General features: G+C 37.9%; 1 protein-coding gene across 1 annotated transcript; it reads left to right on the top strand.

Annotated features, from left to right (window-relative positions):
• Nucleotides 1-10,373: 10,373 nt before the first annotated feature.
• On the top strand, nt 10,374-21,376 carry LOC110215780 (keratin, type I cytoskeletal 28-like). The gene is made up of 8 exons (XM_020997568.1): nt 10,374-10,838; nt 11,421-11,503; nt 13,077-13,233; nt 16,256-16,417; nt 16,498-16,623; nt 17,962-18,179; nt 19,374-19,429; nt 21,234-21,376. The coding sequence occupies exons 1-8, from the start codon at nt 10,374-10,376 to the stop codon at nt 21,374-21,376; spliced, it is 1,410 nt and encodes a 469-aa protein (XP_020853227.1).
• The last annotated feature ends 1,066 nt before the right edge of the window (nt 21,377-22,442 follow it).

The raw sequence follows: 22,442 nt of genomic DNA, 5'->3' as shown, positions 1-22,442 counted from the left end.
ATGATCTCAGACAAAGCAGAAGCAAAAACAGACCCAATTAAAATGGATAAGGAGGAAAACTACATCTTGCTAAAAGGAACCATAGACAGTGAAGTAATATATTTACTAAAAATATATGCACCAAATGGTATAGCATCAAAATTCTTAAAGGAAAAGTTAATTGAATTACAGGAGGAAATATATAGTAAAACTATACTAGTAGGAAACTTCAACTTTCTCCTCTTAGACCTAGAAAAACCTAAACATAAAATAAATAAGAAAGAAGTCAAAGAGATGAATAGAGTCTTAGAAAAATTAGATATGATAGACCTCTGGAGAAAATGAAATGGGAATGGAAATAAGTATACCTTTTTCTCAGCTGGATATGGTACTTTCACAAAAATTGGCCATATATTAGGTGATTAAAAACCTCACAACCAATGCAAAAAAAAAAACCCAAAATACTCATTGCACCCTTTTCATACCATAACACAATAAAAATTACATTTAACAAAGGATGATGGAAGCATAGATTAAAAGTTCATAGGAAGCTAAATAATCTAATCCTAAAGAATGAGTGGGTCAAGGAACAAATCATAGAAACAATAATTTCATTAAAGAGAATGACAACAATGAAGCAACATTCCAGAATCTGTGGAATGCAGTCAAAGCAGTACTTAGGGGGCAAGTTATGTCACTAAATGCATAATCAGTAAAAGAGAGAAAGAGCAAAACAACAAATTGGGCACACAACTAAAAAAAATTAGAAAAAGAACAAATTAAAAATCTCCAATTAAAAACCAAAGTAGAAATCCTGAAAATCAATAGAGAGATTAATAAAATTGAAAGTAAAAAAAAAAAACCATTGAACTAATAAGTGAAACTAGGATCTGGTTTTATGAAAAAAAATAAAATAAATTATTAATTTGATTTTAAAAAAAAAGACCAAATTATTAGCATCAAAAATAAAAAGGGTGACTAGCCACCAATGAAGATAAAATTAAAGAAATAATTAGCAGCTATTTTGACAATTATATGCCAGTAAAACTGATGATCTAAGTGAAGTGGATAAATATTACAATAATATAAGTTGTCCAGATTAACAGAAGAAATAGAATACTTAAATAACCTTACCTTAGAAAACAAATTGAATAGGCCATAATGAGCTCCCTAAGAAAAATTCTTTGGGACTGGATGGATTCACAAGTGAATTCTACCAAATATTTAAGAAACAATTAATCCCAATACTATACAAACTATTTGAAAAAAACAGTTAAAGGAGGAATTGTACTGAATTCCTTTTTCTGACACAAATATGGTTTTGATATCTAACCCAGAGAGAGCAAAAACAGAGAAAGAAAACTATAGACAATTCCTTAATGAATATTGGTGCAAAACATTTAAATAAAATACTAGCAAAAAGATTACAGCAATATATCACAAAGATCACACATTATGGGGTGGGATTTATGCCAGTAATACAGAGCTGGTTCAATATTAGGGAAACTGTCAGTATAATTGACCACATAAATAACAATATCAACAAAAATAATTTGATTGTATCAATAGATGCAGAAAAAGCCTTTGAAAGAAATACAATACACATTCCTATTAAAAACACTAGGATGCATAGGCATCAATGGAGCCATTCTTAAAATGATAAGTAGTATCTATCTAAAACCAAGAGCAAGCTTTATTTATAATGGAAATAAACTTGAAGTCTTTCCAGTAAGATCAGGAGTGAAGCAAGGATGTCCATTATCACTACTATTATTCAATATTACACTAGAAACATTAGCTATAGCAATAAGGCAAGAAAAAGAAATTGAGGAGTTGAAAATAGGCAGTGAGAAAACAAAATTATTGCTCTTTGCAAATGGTATACTTAGAAAATCACCTGAAAAACTAGTTGAAACAATTAAACAAAGCTCCTGGATGTAAACAAATCCACATAAATCATCATCATTTCTATATTCTACCAACAAAATCCAGCCGGAAGAGACAGAAATTCCATTTAAAATAACTGCAGACAATATAAAACACTTGGTAGTCTGCCTGCCAAGACAAACCCAGGGATTATATGAATACAATTATAAAATACTTTTCATACAAATACAGATCTAAACAATTGGAGAAATATCAATTGCTAGTGGGTAGACCACACCAACGTAATAAAAATGACAAATCTAACTAGATTAATTTACTTATTCAGTGCCTTACTAATCAGACTATCAAGCAACTATTTTATAGAGCTAGAAAAAAATAATAACAAAATTCATCTGGAAGAACAAAGGTCAAAAATATCAAGTGAATCAATTTTTTTAAATGTTTAGGAAGTTGACCTAACAGTTCCAGAATTCAAACCATATTACAAAGCAGTAATCTTATGAGTCAACTCCCCCAATTAATCCAATAAACTCCAATAAAGCAATACATGTATCCCCATGCTGGCATGGACTCCCCTTCTTTCTTCAGTCTCAGTACCTTCCCATTACAGTGGGAATGTACCTTTGAACAGTGTGTGTCCTTACATTGGCATAATCAGGACAGAACGGATCCATTTCTTTACACTCACCTGTATAATTAAAATCAAAGTGTTTGCCTTTTCAGAGAGAGGAGGGCATAGAAGTGAGAGGGAGAAAGAGAATTTGGAACTCAAAAGTTTAAAAATGGTTGTTAATTTTTTTCACACATAATTGAGAAATATTTATTAAAATAAAATAATTTCAATTTTTAAAAAATTAAAAGTATGGGAAAAAATTTTAACTGCTTATTGACTGATTCTAGTTTGTTTTCATTTTCTTTGCCCCAGTGGAACTGTTAATAGACCAGTTTTGTGGCCACTTCTAATACAAGTTTGCAAGATAAGGAGTTTGAAGGAGTTTCAGGACACTAAAAGCAGGATTCCTAGGCAAGATTTCTGAGACTAGAACTGAGACATCCTGCCACCTGCTGGAAATAGAAAGCAAGTGATACTCGACACACAATGGCTTCAATAAAGTAAATGAAAACCAAACTCAGATGAAATGCAACAACAAATTTTGGTCCTGAAGGAAAGGTCATGAGACACATGTTCCCTCCTTTCCAGAGAGAGACTTGGAGGACTACAGGGAAGGAATGTTGTATATATTGTCAGATGATTTGCTGTCAGTGATTTCGCTTAGCTGTATTATTTTGGAACAAAAAAGAATTCAATCGGGGAGGGAGAGGTGGAAAGAGCACATTAGAACATCGTTGTGTATAAAAAAAAAACCACTTCATTAAAGCTAGATTGATATACAGTTTAGATATGTAAGTAGATACACAGTTATATAGAAAGATAGAGATGGACAGAGAGAGGAAAGAGAAATAGATAGATAGGGTTTGATAAGAGAAACAGAGACAGAGAGACAGAGAAAGAGACAGAAAGAAGATAAAGATGCAAATGGAAATGATAGATATAGATACAGATATGGATACATGGATTATGTAAAGATATAAATTAAGAGTTCTTAATCCTTTTTGTCATGGACCTCTTTAGCTGTCTGATAAGGCCCGTGGATCTCTCTTCAGAATAAAGTTTGGAAATACACAAAATAAAATTTATAAGATTAGCAAGGAAACTAATTATATTGAAATACATTTATTAAAATATTTTAGAAACAAGTCCACAGACCCCAAATTAACAACCCCCAATATAGAAATAACAATGTGTACATATATTTTTAATGTATACATATGCATATATGTTCCTATATTTCAAAATTTAAAATAATACTATAATAAATCTCGTCTTAATAAATAGTTAAAAATTAGAGGCAGATGCCTATGTGATCCTTATACCCCTTGGGAAAAAGTGACCTCTAAATCAGTTGATAGTAATTACTTTGATTTCTCCTGGGATTAAGTTTCCTTTCCTTAAGAGCTAAGCTAGCTCTTACCTATAAATGTACTGAATGAATAGTTTAACAAGATTTAGTAGTAGATAAGTTAGGATCAATATTTCTTTATAGAAGTAAAAATAAAATAATCATAGGATTTAGCTTAGTTATAACAGGACTCTTTACTAGAAGTCCAATTGCCCTTTCCAGACAGCTAAAAGATAGGGGTTGACTCTCAGCTCACCCCAAGTTTCTCCGTTTACTTAGTTCTTTTTCAGTCAGCATTAGAAACCCATAGCAGAAATTCTTAAGCAACCACTGAAAGATACTTCTAAAAAAATTCACACAATGATAGACACAAGTCCTAAATCAATGAAATATTGAATCTAGCAGTCATCCAACCCTAGAAACTTCTCATTACACCTTCAACACGCCCAGCAGCTAAATATTGCAAATCTACCTATTTACCTGTAAAACTTGTGAATCAGCCTCATGATTGTAGCTCCTTTTTTCTGTTATAAACTAAGCTCTGTAAACCTGTCAAATTGTCACTAATCAATGAGGGATTAGTTGATCTGCTTTAATGGTTATTCACTGGCCTTGCTGTTAAATCTTTTTCTTTTGGAAGTCATAAACCTCAGAAATTTTTTTTAGGTAAAAATTCAACACCTTGAAGGCATGGGCATCCTTCTAATATCTCAGGCTCTCAACCTCCCTATTATTCTAGAGATCTCACTCAGTTGGGACTGTTCTTTCTAAAGTGACAGTGATCTCTTAATTGCTAAGTTCAATGGTCTTTTCCCAGTCCTCACTATCATCTTTGCTGCCTTTCACACTGATGACCCCCCTGTCCTCCTGAATACTCTTTCTCTGAGCTGTCATGGCATTGCTCTATCTTGTTTCTCCTTATCTATCTGATCCTCAGTCTGCTGACTCATCAACCTTAATACACCCACCCACTATATGCCATTGTATCCCAAGACTATATCCAGGATTCTCTTCTCTTCTCTCTCTACACCCTTCCTCAGGGATCTCAATAGCTCCCAAGGGTTTAATGATCATCATTGATGACTCCCCCAGATCTATATACCCAACCCTAGTCTTTCTCCTGAACTTCGGTCCTGAGTTACCAACTGTTTGTTGAACATTTGGTATTTGATGCCCTGTAGGCATCTCAAACTCAACATGTTTATTACCTTTTGCTCCAAACTTGTCCTTCTTTTAAAATTCTCTGTTTTTCTTGATGACACCCACCATCTTTCCAGTCACCCAGGTTGGTAAACTTACTTTCATCCTTGACTTCTCATTTTTGCCAAATCTTGTCACATCTACTGCTACAACATCATTCACATCTGCCTATTTCTCTTTGCTCACAGAGCCACCAGCCCAACTCAAGTCAAATCAACAAATGTTCATTATTAAGCTCCTACAGTGTGACAGGAGGCAGCTAGGTGGCTCAATGGATAGAGCACTGGCCTGAAATCAGGAAGATCTGAGTTCAAATCTGGCCTCAAACACTTACTAGCTGTGTGTGCTCCTGGGCAAGTCACTTAACCCTCTTTGCCTCAGTTTCCTCATATGTAAAGTGAGCTGGAGAAGGAAATGGGAAACCACTCCAATATCTTTTCCAAGAAAGCGCCATGGACAGTACAGTCCATGAGGCCACAAAGAGTCAAACACATCTGAATGAGTGGACAAAAACAACGAATGGGATAGGAATTGTGCTGAGCACTGAAAATACAAAGAAAGGTAAAACCCAGTCCCTACTTTCAAAGGGTTCATGGCTTAGCAGTGGAGACAACAAGCAAACAACTATGTACAGTCAAGATATAAGCAGGATACGTTGGAGATAACCAACAGAGAGAAGGCACTGGCATCATTAGCTAGGACCTGAAGGGAGCCAGAGAAGGCAATAGACAGAGAAGAGGAGGGAAAGAATTCCAGGCATAGGAAGCCAGCCAGTGAAAACTGACAGAATCAAGGGATGGAGAGTCATATACAAGGAACAGCAGAAGGCCAGTGTCACTGGATGGCAGCAGTCATAGAGAGGAGACAGGTATAAGAAGATCAGAAAGATAAAAACAAGTTATGAAAGGCTTTAAGAGCCAAACAGAAAATGTTATGTTTATCCTACAGGTCATAGGGAGCCACTGGAATTTATTGACTAGGGAGGTGATACTGTCAGACCCATGATTCGGCTTCTTATCACCTCCCCCAGCTATTGCAATAATCTCCTGACTGGTCTACCTGCCTACAGTCTTTCCATTTCTAATCTATCTTCCAAAGAGCTGCCAAAGTGATTTTTACTAAAACACAGGTCTGACAATGGCTCCCTAGTGAAGTTTGGATCAAATTTTTATCTTTATCTCATATTCTTTCATTTCTATTTTTCCTGTAAATTTTATGATAAAATTATTAATATGGTAGCATGTGTTCATAAGTTATAATTAGGAAAATATGCATATATTAGAGGTGCATGCTTTTATTGATCAGGTATACAATCAAAAAAGCTTTAACCAGGTGGTACAGTGAATATAGTGCTATACCTGGAGTCAGGAAGATCTGAATTTAAAATCCAGCTTCAGACACTTACTACCTATGTAACCTTAGATAAGTCACTTACCTCTGTCTGCCTTAGCTTCCTTAACTGTTCTGTTATTGTTCTTCAGTCATTTCCAACTCTTCAAGACCCCATTTGGGGTTTTCTCGGCAAAGTTACTGGAGTGATTTGTCATTTCCTTCTCCAGCTCATTTAATAGATGAGAAAACTGAGGCAAACAGGGTTAAGTGACTTGCCCAGAATCCCACAGCTAGGAAGTGTCTGAAGCTTGATTTTAACTCAGGTCTTCCTGACCCCAAGCCCAGTGCTCTATGTAGCTGCCCTTGCTTAACTATAAAATGGGGATAAAAACAGCATCTACCTCCCAAAGTTTTTAAGAGGATCAAGTGAGATAATATTTGTAAATGCTTTACCACAAAGCCCAAAACATAGTAAGCGCCTAAAAATCCTTTTCTCTTTCCATCCTTCTTTCCCTCCCTTCCTCTCTCTTTCTTTCCTTTTTTCCTTCCTTCCTTCCTTTCGATGTAATCTACAAGTCAGGTCAAGTCAGTAAGCCAATAAGCATTTATTAAATGTTTAATGTGTCAAGAACGGTGCTGAACAATGTCATCCACAAACAAAAGACCTCACCATTCCTCTTCAATGTGGACACGGTGGTGGATCTCCTCCATGACACTGGAGAATATTTTTTTAATGCCCCACTTGAGATTAATTATCAGAATGAGTCATAGAACACAACAGTCTCCAAAGAATTAAAATTAAGTATTACTCAGAGGGTAATGGGAAAGTGCATAGTACATGTGAGCAGGCTGCAACAGATAACAGACAAGGAACTCTGAAGAGCTAAAGGAAAGGAGGTCAACCATGAGGTCAACCAGGCAACTATAAGGGCTCTCCCCCAACAAAGTGATTCCCATATTTATGTTGTGATCTTACAAGACCTTTCAATTCAACAACTACCTACTCACTGTGCAAAGCAATATACTGAGTATGGATATACAAAGACACAAATGAAATAATTCTTGCCCTCAAAAAGATTACATTCTACTGGATGGGGGGTAGCTAGGTGGCAAAAGATAGAGCACTGAGCCTGGAATCAGAAAGACCTCAGTTTAAATCTGGTTCCAAACACTTACTAGCTGTGTAACCCTGAGCAGGTCACATAACCTCTGCTGCCTCAGTTTTTCTAACTATCAAATGGAAATAATAATAGTACCCACTTCTGAGAATTGTTGTGACAAACAAATGAAATACTGTTTGCAAAGTATTTAGCACAGTGCCTAGCACATAGTAGGTGCTTAATGATTATTCCATTCCTACCTACTCCTTCTCTGTGAGAGACAAGACAAAGGAGAGCTGTAAGATGTACAAAGGTTAAGTATAACACACCTATACTGACCTATATGGTGACTGAGTGGTGAGAAAGAAGGCAGAGGATTTAAAGAATCACACAGTTTATTTTAGATAACAAAAAAAAAAAACAGTTTGGCTATTGGTTCTTTAAATGTGAGATTTTTGTCCAGTGAGTATACTCAGTGTTGGAATTGCTAAATCAAGCAATCTTGACATTCTTTCAATTAATGAAGCCAGAAGAACAAAGGAAGTTGAAGCTCAGTGAAAGTATGACTCACAGGTACTCCTTGGAGAGGCAACGCAAGTTGCTAATACAGTGGGTCTTATTGTCTCCCAGAGGTTAAAAGTAAGACAAGATGTCCCAAAAATCTCAGTGCAATATTAAACTATTAGAGGGCTAGGGTCAGGAAGGGTTAAGTTATTAAGGTTAAAACAGCACCAAGACTTTTGGGTTACCCTATGTTATTTCATGGTACTAATGATAAGTATTTCCAAAAAACTACCATGAAAATAAGTATAGCTTATGTACCAACATCAGTTGCTAAGGATAATGTGGTAGAGAAATTCTACAAAGAATTTGATAAGATTCTTCAAATGCAATCAAAATATACTCTATTCTGCAAAGGGGGGAAAGGGTGAGAATAGGGAGAAACATGTTACATGCATTGTCTCCCCTTTTAGAATGTGAGCTCCTTGAGAACAGAGACTGTCTTATTTATCTATCCGTGTCTTCAGCACAGTGCTGAGCATATAGCAAGGACTTAATAAGCATTTTGTTCATTCATTCAATATATGGGAAATTATGATTGAGGAGAAGGAACTGAGATTTGTAGATTAGACAGGAGCCTTATTCCTCTATAATAATAGTTAACATTTGTATATTGCTTTAAGGTTTGCAAAAAGCTTTGGAAATATTATCTCATTTTATTCTCACGCCAACCCCAGGATGTAGTTGCTATTATTATCCCCATTTTAAGATGAAGAAACCAAGGGAGACAAAGACTAAGTGAGGTGCCCAGGGTTATCCAGCTATTAAGTATCTGGGACTACAGTGGAACTCAGTTGTTACCAATTCTAGGTCTCTTGCTTTATCTATTGCACCACTTTTCCATGACCACTTTCTTCAAAAACAGAAATACAACAGAATTGATAGATACTGGAGATGGGGGTACCAAATACCACCAGAAAGACAAAATTGACTACATCTCCATATAAAGGAAAAGATCTGTTATTGATGTGGGAGTTATACCTAAATCATCTATCTGTGTACAGTCAATTCATCAAAGTTGTCAAAATTTATTTTAAAAAAAAGAAGGAAGAGGAAGAGGAGGGAGAAAAGAAGGAAGAGGAGAAGGAAAAGGAGGAGGAGGAGGAGGAGGAGAAGAAGAAGAAGGAGAAGGAGGAGGAGGAGGAGGAGGAGAAGAAGAAGAAGGAGAAGGAGGAGGAGAAGAAGAAGAAGAAGAAGAAGAAGAAGAAGAAGAAGAAGAAGAAGAAGAAGAAGAAGAAGAAGAAGAAGAAAAGAAGGAAAAGGAAAAGAGGAAAAGGAGGAGGAAGAGGTAGAGGAGAAGGAGGAGAAATAATGATAAATATAAGGCATACAACTAAAATGGATTAATCCTGAATTCTTTAAATAAGTTACTAAGAACCAAAACAACAACAAAAAAAGAACAACAGAAATGACATTGACACCAACTATAATGCTACCCAGAATTCTAAACAATATAAATTGTCACAACAAGAAGACCAAAAGAGCCCAGAAAGCATCTTAGTAAAAATCTAACTTGTTTCCCAGATGGAGGAAGATGGCTGCCAGAAGCCATGATGGTTTAGATCATAAACTTGTCTATAAAAATCTTACAAAGAAAGATGATTGACAGTTATGATCAGTATCATCTCATAAAGCAGAGAGGAATAGAGTAAATCAGTATTAAACAAAGCATAAAACAAGGAAACATGCTAGCCAAAGACTGTCTGTTGTCAGAGACGATATTCTTTGCAGAATCCAAATAGAAGAAGGATCCTTTTTATAAAGATAGTGAAATCCTCCTGATGTTTCTGATTATAGATGTTATCGTGTTGATTTCATGAAGCCCAAGATGCAGTGGTTATATACCATAGGGTTTTCTGAATCAAATCAATTGACTCAAATATCGACTGATATTCCAAAGACAAATAGGATCCATATCAAACTTTTACTTTTTCTTTGAAATATGATAACACCTTACCCTAGATGATGATAATTATAGTCCACTGGTCTGGATGAAAGTAAAGAATTACTCATCCAAAAATTAAGAGAGAAATAATTAAAGCAACCTAGCCCCACCCTATTATTTTTAAGATAATAAATATCCTAAAGGTAGGTGCCTTCCTAATGACAATAATAATAGCTAGCATGTATTTGGAGGGGACCCATAGAAGTTAGATGTTAATTGCCCCTCCCAAATCATCCAATTATGAATAATTCATGCTGATCTAACAGATATCGTTTTTCTCAGGCAGAATTCAAAGAGGAACACCCCAACTCATTGTGTATAAAACTCACAGAAATCATCTGAATTAAGCAGTCTCTCTACTTTGACTCTCTAGCTACCCACAGACAAGTTGAGCTTTCTTCAAAGGCCATGTCTCTTCGGATTTCTAGTGGACCCAGGCGCATCTGCTCATGGTCTGGAGCTGGGTCAGTCAGAATACCCAGCGGTAGCACTAGCTTTGGGAATAACAGCATGTGTGGCAGCTCTCTTGTAGGAAGTGGAAACTTAACTAGTGGAGGTTATGGAAGCTGCTTCAGTGGGAGCTCAGGGGGAGCCCCTAGTGGGAACCTTGTCAGTGGTAGCTTTGGAAATGCTTCTTGTGCTGGCTTTGTGGGGAATGAAGGCCTCCTCTCTGGCAATGAGAAGGTCACCATGCAGAACCTCAACGACCGTCTGGCTTCTTACCTGGACAACGTGCGAGCTCTGGAGGAGGCCAATTCTGAACTAGAGCAAAAAATTAAAGGCTGGTATGAGAAATTTGGTCCTGGCTCCTGTCGCGGTCTAGACCATGACTATAGCAGATATCAGCTGACAATCGAAGAGCTTAAGAACAAGGTAAGAAATCCCAAGTTTGAAACAATTCCAGGAATGTTTGGCTTCAAAACTATGAATTCCCTAGAGAGGTCTCTACAATAAGGTGATACCCAAACTTCTATTATTTGTCATGTATGATGGATTGTTATAATTAATTTTAATTGGCAATCCCTATTCTTTTAGGTCATAAAGGTCTAAAGTCCTTTTCAGTTCTAAATTCTGTGATCTTATGATTTATTTTATACGATATTATTTTATGCAATAATATGCAAGAGGGCTGGATCTGAAATTAGAAAACTATGGCTCAAATCCCAAGCTTTGCCATTTACTACCTGTATGACCATGGACAAGTCTCTTCATCTCTCACTCAAAAATTAAAATGAATAGACTGCAATGATAACTTGCTAAGCAGAACCCAGATTGACATCTGTGATCCTGAATGAAATAAAACTATACCAGTACTTTTTTTTTAAGTTGAAAACACTTTAATTGCTTTTTAAGAAAGCTCTTCATTTAGTTTTGTAACACATTTTGGTCTTGTGAAATGAGAGTTTGGCTTGTAAATGCATGTTATGACTTTCTCTCCCTTTTGATCTGTTCCAGCTTATCTCTTCCACCACAAGCAATGCTAATGTTGTTCTGCAGATTGACAATGCCAGGCTGGCTGCGGATGATTTCCGTCTGAAGTAAGGGGTATACAATAATGCTAGGGACGATGCTCAAGGGAGAAATGTTTCTTTCTGTTTATGGGTGGCTGTGTGGTACAGTGGAAAGAGTGTTAGACCAAGTCAGACAGACTTGAATTTGAATACTGACTCAGACACCTACTAGTTCTGTGACCCTGAATAAGTTGGTTAAACTTAGCCTCAGTTTCCTCATCTGTAAAATGGAGATAATAATAGGATCTATCTCACAGAATGTTGAGGGGCTCAAATGAGATAATACCTGTAAAGCACTTTGCAAAGCATAAAGTGCTATATAAATGCTAGCTATTACTATTTTTTGATTGAATATGTTTCAGTCCCCAATAAATGCAGTGATGACAGGAATGATAACAAAAAATGTGGGAAAGGGATTCCTATTATAATACTACCAACCAAAATTGTGATTATAAAATATTATGAACAAAATACCTCCTATAATAAAAAATAAAATAAAATGAAATGAAATTTTAAAATGTGACCAGAAAAGCTTGAATACATCTTTGGAACTCTACTCCAATGAAATAATTTGGAAGTGATATTACTGTGAGTAGGATACATGCTATACTAGTGCCTAGCTCAGTGCCTAGCATTTAGTAAATGTTTGTTGATTGATTTATAGATAGAAATGTAAAAAAAAAAAACCCCAAAACCTGCTTATGCTTCCCTAAGTGTACCAAAGAGCTAGTTGTTAGAGCCATAACTAGGGTGGAGTAACAGGGGTTTTTCTCAGGAGGCTGGATTGAAATGTTGCCAGATTTGGAGAACACTGACAGTATTTGCGGCAGCTGGGTGGCAGAGTTGCTAGAGGGCCATGAAGATTCATCTCCCTGAGTTCAAATCTGGCCTCAGACATTTACTTAGCTACGTGACCCTGAACAAGTCATTTAATCTTGTCTGCCTCAGTTTCTTCATCTGTCAAAGGAGCTGGAGAAGGAAATGGCAAACCGCTCCTGTATCTCTGCAAAGAAAACCCCAAATGTCAGACACAACTGAAGTGACTGAACAAGAAGATAGTATTTGCAGTCCTTCAGCTCAGTGTTGTTGTTGTTGTTGTGTGTCTTTCCAACACAAACATAAAAGCGTTTCATAAAAATGGGAAGCTACTAATTGATGGGTTGGGGGATAGATAAAGGAAGCATTTATTAAGTGCCTACTATGTGCCAGGCACTGTGCAGGAATGGGCTCCACCTCTACTCTGCTCTGCTTCTTCCTTCTCAAGCAGTGGTCTCCTACTGGTATCCTAGGGGGTGAAGTGAGGATTCTCTGTCTTGCTCCACCCACAACTGAGGCCACATTTTATGCCACTTGCCACAAGAACAATTTGTGGTACTAATAATAATTTTCCAGAGGAAATTATTATTAATAATTTATATTGTATATATACATGTATAATTTATACTGTTAATGATTTGTTAATAATAATTGCCCAGAGGAAATTATTCCTAGCTCTATCTTGGCCCATTCTGATTTTCAACTTAAAAGGAATTTGGTTTTATTTTTGTTTTACCTTATGCTGACCTATTTTGTCCTGAAAATCAATGCAACACTCTCTAAGGTTTGAAAATGAGCTGGCTTTTCATCAAAGTGTTGAGGCAGATATCAATGGCCTGCGTAGAGTCCTGGATGAGCTGACACTCTGCAGAACAGACCTGGAAATCCAATATGAAACTATGAATGAGGAGCTGACTTACCTCAAGAAGAACCATGAAGAGGTGAGAAGTAAATGAAAGCCCCATGCCTTCTTTGGCCAACTGAACTCCCTTCTGGTCAGTTAAAAACATAGTGATCATGCAGCCTCCTCCTTTCTGCCAGACCATTTCTCCCATCCTTAATGGCCCAATTCTGGGGCAGAATCATCCATGGCCAGAACAGGAAGGAGTAAAAATTAATATGCTCAAGTTAGACTGTTCCAATCCAATCTAATAAATCCTATTAAGAGCCAGCCCCTAGGGATAACAAAAATAAGACAAAAAGACAATCTACCAGGAAGCTTATAGTCTTATTATTATGTAATATATGTAAATATAAGCATGTATAGGGCATTTAAGGATCAGAAAAAGCAATCATAACATAGTAGCCTTAAGGACAGCATAGTAGATAAGACTGATGGATTTTTAGACAGTAAGATCTGGATTCAAATCCACCCTCAGACACTTGTTTGCTGTGTGATCCTGGGCTAGTCATTCAACCCCTCTGGGCCTCACTTTCCTCATCTATAAAATTAAAGGATTTGACTCTTTGATCTTTAATGTCCCTTCCAGCTCCAAATTTACATACCATAAAACTTCAAAAAAAAAAACCTCATCTCTGGTGTTCTCTTCATTCAAAAATTCTGATGTTATTGATGAGTTTATGTCTACACTTTTCACTTTCTTTGCTATATAGATATTTATTTCTTTAAGAAGGGAGACCTGTTACAATTTGTCATAAAATTACAAAAGTAGGGGAGGAGGTAGACAAAGAGGCCAACATGTTTTCACAGTCCTTTAGTAAGCCCCGGGCTCAGAGTCAATTGTTCCTTTCGGATTAATATAGATCTGGTTTTAGGATTTATGTGATGCAGTGCTGTGCAGTCATCAGCCTCACTCTCTTCTCCAGAGTCATTTTTGGTTTTTGATGGCTCAGAGTGAGTGAAAATAGCAATTGTTTCTGTTCAGGCCAGAAACTCTGAGGTTCTTCCCCTCCCAGACTGATTCTCTTATGAAGGCAAACTAAATCATCTTTTGCCTCAATTCTTACCTAGCCTTTAATTACTGAATGGGCATTGCCTCAGACAAACTGAGACCTGGGAAAGACGTTAGATTAAATAAGCCAAGGTCTCCCACTGCATCCCCAGCCATCATCAGTTGTCTTGACCTATATCTTGCCTGTGGAATGAGGCTGATGACTTTGCACAGCCCCACCTCACTTAAACCCTATTCACTTGCAAGACATCGTCCTCCTGATGTCAGTGGTCCTCTTTGAGAATGAAGCACGATCAACAATATGGATCTGGGACCACATCATAGTCATTTTTGTGGTAAAGGGGGAAGAGCATTGGCCGTAGGGTCTGAGGTCTTGGGTTCACATCCTGCCTGTGATACCCACTGCCTGTGTGACTGCAGACAACCCCCAAACCTCCCTGTGCTTCCATGTCCTCGTCTATCAAAAGAGAAAGTTGGACTAGATGCCTCTGAGGTCTCCTCCAGCTCCAGTGCATTGCACCTGATAGTTGCTTAATAAGTATTTGTTGAATGAAACATATTCATTTGGTATGCTTTGTTTAAAAGAGCAGGAAAGTATAGAGTACATATTATATAGTTTCACCAAAAAAATGTTTAGAATAGAAGGGGGGAAGGGAACGGGAAGGGAACATTTATTAAGCACCTACTACATACCAAGCACTGTACTAAGTGCTTTACAAATATGATCTCATTTGATAAGGTCTCTAAAGGACCTTCGAGATTATACAGGAATAGATTTAGAACATGACAGGTTCTTAGACGTGATTTAGTCCAATTTCCTCATTTTACAGAGGAGAAAGTCAAGACCCAGAGAGGCTCTGTCAAAGAACTTCAAACAATATCCAACATCACATAAGCTCCCCATAAGTGTTCGGAGTCTGGAAGAGTTTTTGTTTTGTTTTTTTATTGGGGGGTTGGTTTTTTATTTTAAATCAAATCTATGATTTCATTGGTATTAGTGAATTTTCAGTATTTCCCTCTTTGAATTATTGTTTTTATTTATCCTGCATATAGCTTGTTCTGTATATTTTTGTTCACAGGCTGTGTGCCCCCCCTCCCCACTATTAGATTATAAACCCCTAGAGGACAAGAACTGTCTTGCTTCTTTTTGTATCCCCAGCACTTAGCACAGTGCCTAGCACACAGTAGGCACTTAATAAATGTTTATTAAATTGAACTCCCACTAAAGTGGCCAGAGTAGACTGATAGCTTTCTGCAGTTTAGAATCTTAGCAAATTGCCTGGGGGCACTGAGAAGTTCAGTTACTAACCCAGGTCACACTGTATCAGTCACTGGACAAGATTTGATTGCACACCTTCCTAAGCCAGAAATTCTTAACCCCTCTGTATCATCAAACCCTTTGACAATTTGAAGAAACCTATAGATGGACCCCTTTTCAGAATAGGTTTTAAATATATAAAATAAAATACACAAGATTACAAAGAAAATAAATTATTTTGAAAGTTACCAAAACAATGTTTAATAAGTTCGTGGATCCCAGTTTAGGAATTCCTGCATTATGCCAAATTTTTAACAACTTAAAAAAAAAAGGGCAAGGGGCAGCTAGGTAGCACAGTGGATAGAGCACCAGCCCTGGAGTCAAGAGGACCTGAGTTCAAATCTGACTTCAGACACATAACACTTACTAGCTGTGTGACCTTGGGCAAATCACTTAACCCCATTGCCTAGCCAAAAAAAAAAAAAGGCAAGAAACCTCATTAAAGAAAGCATTCAGAATGATGGTTTTTTTTGAGAGGCAATTGGGGTTAAGTGACTTGCCCAGGGTCACACAGCTAGTGAGTGTTATGTGTCTGAGGCCACGTTTGAACTCAGATCCTCCTGACTCCAAGACCGGCGCTCTATTCACCACGCCACCTAGCTGCCCCCGGGATGAATTTTAATCCAATACAAAAAAGTACTCAGCCCTCAACGTTGACAAGGCAGCTCTTTGGCTCTCTTTGTACTGCTATCAGACTTCACCTGGAAAGTCTTCCTGGTGTTTCCCATTCAGGAAATGAAAGCCCTCCAGTGCGCTGCCGGTGGGAACGTGAACGTGGAGATGAACGCAGCCCCCGGGGTGGATCTGACCGTTCTGCTGAACAACATGAGGGCCGAGTACGAGGACCTGGCTGAGCAGAATCGCAGGGATGCTGAAGCCTGGTTCAATGAAAAAGTAGGTCAATCACAGCTGATATTCATCACTCGGCGCTCTTTGGTCCTCACCAAGCTGACTTAACCTGTCTCCTGATGCAGAGCGCCACCCTCCAACAACAGATCTCCGACGATGCTGGGGCCACCACTTCGGCCAGGAGCGAGCTCACCGAAATGAAGCGGACGGTCCAAACTCTGGAGATCGAGCTACAGTCCCTCCTGGCAACGGTGGGTGAGAATTGTACGGGTCAGGCACTTTTCCATGATTTAAAGACCTTTAAAAGAAATCCGTCTTTTCTTAAGATCACAGATTCAGAGCAGGAAAGGGACCTTCTAATTCAAACCACCTTGTTTGACCTCGTTTGTGGAAACTGAAGTTAAGAGAGGCCAAATGGCTTTCCTAAAATTGCATAGGTGGCACCTTTGTACACACTGGCTGCATTTTACTTTCATATTTTTTCATGTAATCTGCTTGGTTGGTCCATTCAAGCTCTAGCTTTATAATCTCATGCAAACATAAGAATATATACAAAGTCAACACAAGGTCATTCCAGGAGGGCTTATTAAAAGCCTTTTAAACAACTATAAATTATATGTGCCCAGCTAAGTTTAACTAATGAATTAATATAATTATTCCACTAATGTGCTGTGTTGAATTCTTTATCCAGTTTTATAAAATAGTGCTCAAACTACTTTAAAAAAATATGCAAATGGGAAAAGGACCCACATGTACAAAAATATTCATAGCAGCTCTTTTTGTGGTAGCAAAGAATTGAAAATTGAGGAGATGCCCATCAATTGGAGAATGGCTAAACAAGTTGTGGTACATGAATGTAATGGAATAAAAAAAAATACAGAGCTGTGATTTTTTTGATTTAGGGAACTCCCATGGTGAAAACTCCCTCTGCCAATGAAGATCAGCAATTCATGTATAACTTAGAAATTTGCTTTGGTCACAAAAAGTTAAGTCACTCTACCACGGTCACACAGCTAATATGTCTCAGAGAAACTCAAGTCTGGCTCTGAGGTCAGTCCTCTCTCCACTGAGCCGCATTGCCTGTGAATCATTAGTAACACAAAAACAGAAATCAAATTCCGTTATGACCAAAGAATGGAAGCCATTCAGCGTTAGCCATCTGTTTGCTGTGTTTGAAGAAAGAGGCCAGTGTGGAGACACATTTTCCTTTTCACTAGGCAGGAGGGAAAGAAAGCACATGACATATGGCATTTTTTAAGTGTTAAAATGCTAACTCTGCCATGTCCTTCACCCCAACATATCTCAGGAAAATGAGTTTGAGACCAAATACACTATACTTATGGGCCAGGTATCCATTCACATAAATGTAGGGCATCAGCCCTGAGAGATGACTTCACGAGTGTACTTTTAAAAACATCATTCTGAGAAGGGATCCACAGATCTGACTGCAGAAGGGGTCCATGACCCAAAAAATGAGATTAGGAACCCCTGCCCTAGATCCACTGGGCCAATTTTCACCATTTGACTCATTTGCCTGACTCCTGTAACTTAATTTTAATCTCAGATGTGCCTTTCTCCTGTACCCACAGAAACACTCACTGGAATGTTCCTTGAGTGAAACAGAAGGGAACTACTGTGTGCAGCTCTCACAAATCCAGGCCCAGATCGGGGCCCTGGAGGAGCAACTGCAGCAGGTCAGGACCGAGACCGAGGGCCAGAAGCTGGAGTACGAGCAGCTGCTTGATACCAAGATTCGTCTCGAGAAGGAAATTGAGACCTACTGTCGACTGATTGATGGGGATGGAAGGTAGGGAAGTCCACTAGAAAATGTGTATTTTATTCAATTTCATGATCACAAGATTTTAGAAACCACAACCAGTTGTTATCAAATTGCCTAGAGAAATGAGAAGTTAAGAAATTTGCTCAGATCAGAGGTAGGATTGAATCCAGGTCTTTCTGACTTTGAGATCGGCTTTAGCCACTATGTCATGCTGCCGCTAATGGTATTATACTCACAATAATTCCTTTACCTGACCTTACAATCAATATCATTGTTACTTTCACATGCTTCCATTTACTACTTTTCATGTCAATTGATTATTACTAGATTCATGATTCTCCACTCCAGCTTCTCTTTCTTCTTTTCCCTTGTCTCTTCTCCTTACTTCTGACACTCCAATCAAATAACTTCATTTAGTAACTATTCCTCACTTTAGCATTGTAACCAGTCTATTCTCCCTAAATAACATCAAACTGCCCATCCCAGACTCATCTCTCTGACTTCTTGACTGGCCTACCTGATAACTTCCTTCTGGCTAATGTGTTAAGAATGAATGAATGCAATTAATTTTTAAAAGCATTTATCAAGTGGTTACTATGTGTGAGACAATGTGCTAACGAGTAGGGATACAAATATAAGCAAGCAAGATAGTCCCTGCCCAGTCAGCAAGACAGTTCCTGCCCTCAAGGAGCTTATATTCTAGTTAGGAAACAAAATACAAAAAAGTTGAGTTGGAAGTCAGGGGAGAGGTGATACATAGTACTGTTGGAAGTGACATAGAGGCTTGGCTCCCTATAAGATAAAACTTTGTCACGCACAAAGTTCAGTTGTTGGTAATATCGGGGATAAGTAAACTCATCAGCAACTCTGAATAAGGTAGAGAGAAATGGATAAGTCTGTTGGCCTGAAGTAAATCTAGAAAGAGCAATTCCCCAAGTCCCTAAGGACAAAAGTGAATTTACATTTCTATGTGTCTGTCTTGTTACTTTAGAATGTTAAAGTTCATGAGTAAAAGACAGTTCCGGTCTTTTAAATAAATATTCATTTCAGATTAAATGTCATTTAATTTCAGGTTCCAAATATACAGGCCTCAGTGTCTTCTACAGCAAACTAGATCTGGTTTTGGGTTTTGATGCAAAGTTCACTCAGGTTTAAATATTCTTGCTATCACACCAAGCAGAAAAAGAAAAAGAAAAGTCATCTTTATTTTTATTTTCACAGTTCATGTTCCAAAACAAAAGACTATGGGTCAGGAGGTCCAGGAAATTCAACTAAAGGTACTAAAATACACTCCTGTTTTTACTGTTTCTTGTAACCATCTATCTAGCAAAAAAGGATGCTATCCAACCTTCTCAGATCCTAGGGACCCCAAGATCCTTAAGACTTAGGAAACAAATCCTAAGAAGTCATCTGAGGAACATAGAGATTAAATAATCAACTAGCAAGTCTCAGAAGCTGGATTTGACTGTAGGTCTTTCTGGCTCTAAGTGGCGAAGTAGATAGAACACTAGACTTGGAATCAGGAAGACTCATCTTCTTAAGTTCAAATCTGGCCTCACATATTTACTAGCTGTGTGACCCTGGGCAAGTCACTTAACCTTATTTGCCTCAGTTGCTCATCTTTGAAAAAGCAAATGGCATACCACTCCAGTATCTCTACCAAGAAAATAAATTAATGTAAGAAAAAGAAAGAAAGAGAAAGAAAATTGAGATGAATAGATAGATAAACAGATGGGTATGTAGGTAGAGCATTCTTCCCTACCGTATGCCAAGCACTGTGCTATCAATGCTGAGGACACAAAAACAAGCTAGTAGGACAGTCACTTGCCCTCAAGGAGCTTACATTTTAATGAAGAGAAGAGAACACTTGAGGGGAGCCAGAAGGGGGAGGGGAGTAGAAAGATGTGTAAAAATTACTGAGAAATGGCCTCAAAGATGAGGAAATGCCTCATGTATTAGGTGGCCCTTGAGCTCAGCTTTGAAAGAAGCTAGGGATTCTGACAAGCAAAACTGAAAACTGACTGTTCCCCATGCTGGAATGCTCTCCCTTCTCTGTTCTATCTAATGATCTCCCTATATAAAGGCATGGAGATGGAAAATGGAATGCTGTACATCTGTCCTAAAGAACTATCTGTTCTGCTCTCAGAAGCAAGACTTGTCATCCCAAGTGTAAATGCATATGAAACATGTATGTGCTAAATTCCCATTCCACATATATTATATTATTATTATTATTCCATATACAATAAACATATATATATATATATATATATATATACATACATACATATATACATACATATATGTTTCCAAGGCTTGCCAATTTCACCTTTACAACACCTCTTGAATACATCCTCCATCCCTCTCCCTAACTCCAGGGCAGACCCTCATCACCCCCCATTTTGATTATTGCAATAGCCTGCTTGTGAGTCAGCCTGCCTCAAATCTCTCCCTGCTCCAATCTGTTCTCTCAATTAGGCCACTAAAGTGATTTTCCTAAAATGCAAATCTGACCGTGTCACCACATCCTACTCTATAAACTCCAGTAGCTCCCTTTTGCCTCCAGGAACAAATTTTTTAAATCCTCTGTTTGACAAAGTCTTTCATACTCTAGCCCCCTCCTACCTTTCCAGCCTTCTTACACCTTACTCACCAACAAGTACTCTTTGATCCAGTGATACTGACCTCCTGGCTGTTTTGTGACCAAGATGCTCCATCTCTTGGCTATGGGCATTTTCTCTGACTGTTCCCCATGATGGAATGCTCTCCCTTCTCTGTTCTATCTAATGATCTCCCTGGCTTCCTTTAAGTCTCAGCTAAAATCTGACCTTTTATAGGAAGTCTTTCCCAACCCCTCTTAATCCTAGTGCCTTCCTTTTATTTTCTGTTTGTCCTGCATATAGCTTATTTTGTATATATTTGTTTGCATGTTGTCCCCCCTATTAAATCACAATCTTCTTGAGGGCAAGGGCTGTCTTTTGTCTCTTCTTGTATCCCAGCACTTAGTAACAGATACATAGCAGGAGCTTAATAAATGTTCATTGATTGATTTAATTTGTATCGCACATGTTTCATTTCTAGATCTCTCCAAAACCACACTAGTAAAGACGGTTGTTGAAGAGCTAGATCAGCGAGGCAAGGTCCTCTCAACCAGGGTTCACTCCATTGAAGAAAAGAGCTCTAAGCTGAGCAATGGCAAAGCAGAGCAAAGGGTCCCTTTCTAGGGAACCCAGGCAAAAGAAGAAGGGCAAAGGATTCTCCCAAGATGAATGATTCTAAATATGAGAAGAGAAATACTTTCTGTTCTTAAAGTACCTAGTAAAAATCTCTGCTTACACTTTTGCCTTTCCACAGATAGCAGGTTTGGGGGTTTTTTTGCTGTTAAATAAAGAAGCAAATATATATATCTGTTTCTATTTTTGAGTGTTTTAATAATCATTTCTTTCACATGTCATTTTTGCTATTTCATGCTTATACTTGGACAAATGGGTAGAGGAAATACTTGGGATGTTTTGTTTGTTTGTTTTTTTCATATTAATATAATCAGTCAGTGTCACTGTAAACAGAAAGAATATAGAGGGCAACTAAGTAGCACAATGAATAGAGCACTGGACTTGGAATCAGGAAGATGCCTCTTCATGAGTTCAAATCCAGCCTCAGACACTTGCTAGCTGTGTGACTCTGGGCAAGTCACTCAATCCTATTTACCTCAGTTCCTCATCTATAAAATGAGCTGAAGAAGGAAATAGCAAACAATTCAAGTATCTTTGCCAAGAAAACCCCAAACGGGGACACAAAGAATCAGACAGCACTGAACAACAAAAGAGTGTAACTGAAAGTAAAAATAAGAATAAGAATAGCATTTATATAGTATCTACCCTTAGCCAATCACTTCACTAAGCATTTTTCAAATATTATCTTATTTGATCTTCACAACCACCCTGGGAGGTAGGTGCTATTATTACCCTCATTTTACAGTTGAAGAAACTGAGGCAGACAGTGGTTAAACAGTTTACCCACAGTCATGCAACTAGTGAGCACTTGAGGTCATATTTGACCAAAGTCTCTTTCTGAATCCAGGTCCAACTCTCTATCTGCTGTACCACCTAAGCTGCCTCCTTTTCTCTTTCTCTGCCCAACCCTGTTTGGGTAAAGAGGAGGTGTTTGGACTGGATAATGGGTGCAACAGTCCTTGGGGCATGTTTAAATATTCCCTGCTTGGATATAATCCAAAGAACTACATGGAAGTTTAGGCTAAGCTCAGTCAGACAATTAGCATTTAGTAAGTGC

This window comes from Phascolarctos cinereus, unplaced genomic scaffold (assembly GCF_003287225.1).
Source record: "Phascolarctos cinereus isolate Bilbo 61053 unplaced genomic scaffold, phaCin_HiC Scaffold_5;HRSCAF=322, whole genome shotgun sequence".
Classification (NCBI taxonomy): Eukaryota; Metazoa; Chordata; class Mammalia; order Diprotodontia; family Phascolarctidae; genus Phascolarctos; species Phascolarctos cinereus.
The sequence above is the reverse complement of the archived record's forward strand: the minus strand, read 5'-3'. Positions and strand labels throughout refer to the sequence as shown.

What these genes read in the sequence shown, in the direction of transcription:
- LOC110215780 (XM_020997568.1), top strand. Translation starts at nt 10,374, where the DNA reads ATGTCTCTTCGGATTTCTAGTGGACCCAGGCGCATCTGCTCATGGTCT. An exon ending in TCGAAGAGCTTAAGAACAAG is followed by an intron (nt 10,839 to 11,420) that starts GTAAGAAATCCC and finishes GATCTGTTCCAG; the next exon opens with CTTATCTCTTCCACCACAAG. An exon ending in CTGATTGATGGGGATGGAAG is followed by an intron (nt 18,180 to 19,373) that starts GTAGGGAAGTCC and finishes TTATTTTCACAG; the next exon opens with TTCATGTTCCAAAACAAAAG.